This window comes from Octodon degus, unplaced genomic scaffold (assembly GCF_000260255.1).
Source record: "Octodon degus isolate 3935 unplaced genomic scaffold, OctDeg1.0 scaffold00158, whole genome shotgun sequence".
In the NCBI taxonomy this organism is placed as follows: Eukaryota; Metazoa; Chordata; class Mammalia; order Rodentia; family Octodontidae; genus Octodon; species Octodon degus.
In genome coordinates this window covers 5,652,617-5,658,722 of record NW_004524734.1, presented here as the reverse complement: position 1 = coordinate 5,658,722, position 6,106 = coordinate 5,652,617, and the positions used below count along the sequence as shown (strand labels likewise).

Sequence of the window (6,106 nt, the reverse complement as noted above, 5' to 3'; positions counted from 1 at the left end):
TCTTTCTTTCTTCTTCCTTCCTTCCTTTCTTCCTTTCCTTCCTTCTTCTCTTTCTTTCTTCCCTCCTTCTCTTTTTCTTTCTTTCTTTTTTTCTTTCTTTCTCTTTTCTTGTCTCACTAAGTCACTGAACTGTCCAGGCTGGGCTCAAATCTGCAACCCTTCTGCTTCAAACTCTTGGACTACTGAGATTACAGATGTGCACCCCCATTCCCAGCTCCATCTTCTTTTCTACTGACTGGTTATTATGCACCCATTTTCCCACAGCCACAAACAGGTTAACTTCTCTCTAGGTAATTAACAAGTATCTGAAGGCTGATCACTTAAAATTTCTAACATTCTTCCTATGGGAGCCCTATTTTTTTTGTTTGTTTAGTATATGTTAAGCTACTGTCAATTTTTTTTTTTCTGTGCTGACACAATAAAGTGCCTGAGATTGGGTAATTTATAAACAATAGAAGTTTGTTTGGCTCATAGGGCTGGAGGCTGAGAAACCCAAGACTGAGGTGATACTTCTAGGGTGGGCTGTTCCTCAATCTTATCCAGGGAAGAAAGCAGGACACCCTATTAAGAGTAAGTCACAGATTAAACTAAGAGATTCAAATCCTTTGTGGTGGTTGATACATTGTGTCAACTTGGCTGGATCAGCTCCCCCTGCCCTGGGGCCTGGGGAACCCCACCCTGCTGGGTAGCGGGGGAACCTCCCCTCGGGCAGGGAGGACCTGCCCCAGAGTGACTCAGCACCGAAAGAGTACATGAAAGGGTTGAGGAGGGCTTCTGCAGGCCACTTCCTTGGAGCCTCTTGATGGGTGCAGCTGCCCCACTTGGGAGGAGCTGGGCTCTTCCCAGCAGCCGCAGCCACTTGCAAGGAGGAGCTGGGTCTTCACAGTCCTCTCGGAAGGAAGAGGCAGAGGCTTGACCCTGCGCTTCCTGTTTTCTGCTGCCATGAATGGCTGCTCTCTGCCACATGCCACTCTGCCAGGGTCCCAGCCAAGTATAGACTGAAACCTCCACAACTGTGAGCGACATAAACGTTTCCTTCCTTCATTTTGGGTGTCGGTATTTTGTGCCAGCAACAAGACATGCTTTCATACTCAGCATTAATTCAGAAGGAGGCTGAAGCCCTCAGGACCTAACCGTGTTCCAGTAGGGCTCCCCCAACACCGCTGCACTGGGGACTGTTTCCAACACATGCTTTTTGAGGGTCACTCTCAAGCCATGACTTCTCCCTTAGCCCCCCAAATCATGTCCTTCTTACATACAATTCATTCCAATGCACATTTTTCAGCCCAGCCCTACAGCCCCAAAAGTCATTAGCCCAGGGCCAACTTACAAAACCACAGTTCAAAGCCTCATCTAGATGAGATATAGGTGAGACTCAAGCACAGTTCCCCCGAGGCAAGCTATCCAGCTGTGAGTCAGTGAAGTCAAACAAGTTATCTGGGGAACTTCCAAGCTCAGGAGCAGGGCGGCCTTAAGTAGGAACAAAACCCACTGAGGCAGACGTTAAATCCTAAACCTGTAGAATAACCCTTTACTCCATATGCCACTTCCGGGACTCACAGAGGACCTGTGTGCCCCTCACCCAGGTGTCCCACTCCCAAGCCTCTGCAGATCTCCCTGGCTGGAGCTGCACTAGCACCTCTCCTTCCGGGGTTCCACTGAGCATTGTCCCTACTAGGAGCCTTCTGTGATGGCTCTGTCCCTCTCACAAGTCCGCCTGGACCCCCAGGGTGTCCAATACATCTTTAGAAATCTAGGTGGAGGCCCCACAGCCCACAGCAGATGCACATCTGCAGAGACAGCACCGCAGATTGCTCCCAGGGCCTGCTATTGTGCTCTGAGGGCTGCAGCAGCCCCTCCTGCATTCACTCGGGCCACACCTGGGGTGGCCCGAGCACTGCAACAGCGTAAAATTTCCAAGGCGCCTGAGATCCCACACATTCCAGTCTGGCAACTTGCCCTCAGATTCCTAGCTTGCCTCAAAGGTCTCTGAAATGCCTCCAGGATCATTGTCCCGAGGTCCTGAAGAAAAGAACCTAGCTGCCTTCTGTCCATATTAAGTGACCCTTTAGCAAAAGGTCACTTGGCTGATAGGTTCAAGCCCTAGTGTGAATTGCTAAAATCATTGTGGTGATCATCTAATATGGCCCTTAAAACAAAGGCCTATGCTCCCAGGACCAACTCCCCCTTCTGTAACTTAGCCCAGGACATAATTTACTTTCACCATTCCTACCACTTCAGGGAAGACCCCCCATCAGCTCCCTCAGGTATATCTAAACATCCCCTCCAAACTCCACCCCTGACAAAACACCATAAAAGCTTCAGCCTTCCTTTGTCTAGTTCAGAGAATTCCTTGATCTCCCCAAATTCTCTCCACATCCTCAAAATAAAGCTCCTTTCTCTTTTTCCTTCTACCTATTTCTCTGCTGTGCCATTCACCTGAAAAAAACCTGTCATTGACCACAACCTTAATATTCTCTCCCCAAACACTCTTTCGCTGTTCAGATGGCCAGGTTGCAAACTGCCAAATACTGCTACTCTGCTTTCCTTTTAATTACGAATTCCATCTCAAAGTCACTTCTCTCATCTCCTTTTACTATAAGCCATGAAAAGAAGCCATGAAGCCCTTCAATGCCTTGCTGCTTAGATAGTGCTGTGAGAAATCCTAGCTCACCGCTCTGTCAGTGGGCCTTCCACAAACTCAAGGACACAATTCCAGAGTCCTGTGCCACTGTACTCAGTCTTGTTTCCATACCTGGCTCATCACCTCCATTTGTGATCTTGGGGTTTTCACTATACACATTTTTACTAGCATTTTGACCAAAGCTATTCAGGTAATCTCTAAGAAGTTTCACACTTTCCCAATGGTTCTCTTCTGATTGCCTTATTAGAATCACCATCAACACGCCTTTCAGAGAAATCCTGTTTTTTTTTTTCTTCTAGCCTACTCCTCCAAATTCTTCCAGCCTCTATCCACTATCTAGTTCTTAAAGCCATTTCCATATTTTAAGGTAGTTTTGATAGCAATAGTCTCACTTCTTATTACTGTATTTTTTTTCTTAGTCTGTTTTGTACTGTGATAGCAGAATACCACAGACTGAGAATACCATAGACTAAGATATTTACAAAGAACAGAGATTTTATTTTGGTTCTGGAGAATGGGACGTCTAAGATCGTGGGGTCACATCTGGTTAGGGCCTTCTTGCTGTATTGTAACATAGCAGAAGGACTCATTTAGTGACAAAGAACTCAAGGTCAAACTCTCATAGAGTCCAACTTTTGTAACAGGTATGAATCCCTTCATGAGAGTACAGCTCGCCTGTATGAGCAGCTCCTGGTAAACTCTACCTCACACTACTGTTGCCTTGGGGATAAATCTTCCTACACATCCTTTTTAGGGGATACTCAAACCAAAGTAAGTACTCAGTAAAACACTCAGTTTTATAGATAGGGCCACAGTTTGTTTTTTGAGAGTTTTTTTTTTTTTTAATGTATTTTGTACAGGGTCTCACTATGCAGCTCGGTCTCATAGTGATCCTCCTGTTTTCAGCCTCCCCAGCACTGGGATTGCAGGCATGTGCCACCATACATACCCAGACTTGGTCACCAGCTCAGTGCGCCCCAGGGGCAGGGCCAGCAGGGCATGTGGTGCCAGGGATCAAACCCTGGTCCCTACGCTTTCCTAAGCATTTAGTCTGCTCGGCTATCTGGCCAGTAGGGCCACTTTTTCATAAAGGATTGCAGGTTCCGCCAGTAATTAGTTGATAAAATATAACAGCAGAAGTATCGTTTCCAATTTTTTAAGGTGTTTGAGTGGTAAAGATAACACAAATTAAAAATGCCTAAGCAGAAGACAAAAGCCCCCAGGTCCTGAGAATCATCTCTTTAATAAAAGGATTGAAGGGCATCCCCCCCTAAACCACCATACCACCACCTCAATTTCTTTTCAAAAGCCAGCCCTCCCTGGAAAATTAGCTGGGAATGAAGTGGGAGGGAACATGCCAATGCAAAATTCTGAACTGCTCCATTGAAGGGAAGGTGCAGATAGGCTTGTTACCATTTATTTCCTCCAGTATATCATTCAATTTCAGCTGTCTCGTGTTTCAGAGGTAGCTCGCCTATTTCTCACTTACGTGCTTCAAAAACATCGCCCTGGCATCTCATGCTCCCTCTCTTTTTCACCAGCATTTCATTATTTCTTAACTGTCCCTCTCTTGCCTGTCTCCCTTTTTCCCAGTGATCCACGTGTCCTCATTTAGCAGTTTTCAGAAGCCAGGGAGAAATGTTGCAAATAATGTTAAATATGATTAATATCTTGAATTCCTTGAAATATGACATGCATGAGTTACAATGAAACCTCTTTTATTTCCCCATGAAATGCTTTTGCATAATGAGAAAGAAAATGTCCTCTATGCCCTAATCAGCCCTGACAGTTCCTGGACTCCCAAATACTTTTATTTATGGCATTATTTATTTCATCTCTAATACATGGAAGGGGGCACAGCACCATCTAAGAAGCCCACAGCAGAGAGGGAGACGGTCTAGGGTGGAGAAGCACAGAGGCTAAACCAGCAAAGAAGAAAGGGTGCTTCTAAAGGGAGGCCGGGAAACGAGAGGCAAAAGTCCTGGACCCAGAAGAAGAAAATGGGTCACCTTCCCAGGGCTGAAAGGAAAGCTCTGAAAGGGAAACTAGCTTCCGAGTGGAGAGATGAGGGTTATACATCAAGGAGCGCCCAGAATTCTGACCTGGATAACGAAGGGTGAAGGCTAGAAACGGAGCCTGAGAGCGGGGTCTGGTATTGAAGTTGGCCTCAAGGAGCAGGGATCTGAGCTGGGGCTAATGGGCCCTGCGCAAAAAGCAGCTGAGAGAGGCCCAAGAAACCTCTACATTTGAAGACATCTGTAACCCACGGGGCTTGTCTTGGCTCAAAAGACGGCAATCGTGTGCTTGCCAGATACTCTGGCCTGGTGGCAGGGGTTACAGTGAGTAGTTCACTGGTCAACTCCGGAAGTGAGAGCCCTGGGGCCATCTCAGTCCTTCCAGTGTGTGCGTGTGAGAGATAGGGAGAGCTCATATGCATCACATATATAAAGTATGTATAACATTTTTAAAAATAAAATATATATAACATTTAAAAATTACTCAGCATCACAAAAGGAGGTGTTGTTTTTTCCCCCTTTCAGTCAGACACTGTACTCGCTATAAGAAGGACGGATTTGAATTCAAGCGAGCTCAAGTCATCTGTGCAACTCTGCCATTCGCTCCCGAGTCTGACTTTGGCCGATTCCCTTCAATCTCGCAGAGCCTCAGTGTTCTCATCTGTATAATGGGGAGACATTAGGAAGTCAGGTCCCTGTGTGAAAACAAATGGAATTATATAAAATTACAGCACAAGATTCACCTTTAGGATCAGCATATACTCAGAAACCACTAGCGAGCCCAGTGAGAGCAGGACCTTGGGGCCGCACAAACAGCATCAGCAGACCAGGAGACCAGGCCAGGATCTTCCAGATAATCTCCAAAGGCTGGGAGAGCAATTTCCCTCTGGAAAAGCTCGCGGCAACACACACCCACTCGGGCGGCCCCGCCCTCGCTACTACGCACCACCCCCTCGGTGTAACTCCCGGAGTTCGAGGTCACGCAGGAGGACGCCAGGAGCGCACTTGGGAAGCTAGACGCTGCCGGCCGCGGGAGACCCCTGCAGTCCGCCTCGGAGGCACCGACGCCTTGTCCTGGCTGGGACCCCGCGCCCGGCTCGCGGACCCGTTCCCAGGGCACCCTCCAGGTCTATGCTCTCCCCTGCCCGCCCTTCCCCGTCCCTGGCGGGGACGCCGACCTGCAGTCCAGACCCGAGGGCTGGCAGCGGCGCCAGGCCCCGCCCCGCCCCCATTATCATTAGCAGATATTACCCTAAACACTTGCTCTTTACCTCCTTTCTCCCTCCAGGCATTGGCGAGGCGGCCTGTCAATCAGCGCTCGGGCGGCAGCCCCCCGCGCGGGGGCTCGGAGATGCCAGCCTCGGCGACAGGCGGCGGCGGCAGCCACGGCGCAGACACACACCCTCCCGCACGCGCGCGCAGGGGCGCAGCCGGGGCGCGGGCGGCG

At 48.7% G+C, this 6,106-nt stretch overlaps 1 protein-coding gene across 1 annotated transcript in view; it reads left to right on the top strand.

The window, feature by feature from the left end:
- Bend4 (BEN domain containing 4) overlaps positions 1 to 6,106 on the top strand; it is a 46,204-nt gene that overhangs the window by 12,391 nt on the left and 27,707 nt on the right. The window contains exon 2 of the mRNA XM_023702771.1: positions 5,948 to 6,047. Coding sequence (XP_023558539.1) covers positions 5,948 to 6,047 — 100 coding nt within the window. The remainder of the gene's footprint in view (positions 1 to 5,947; positions 6,048 to 6,106) is intronic.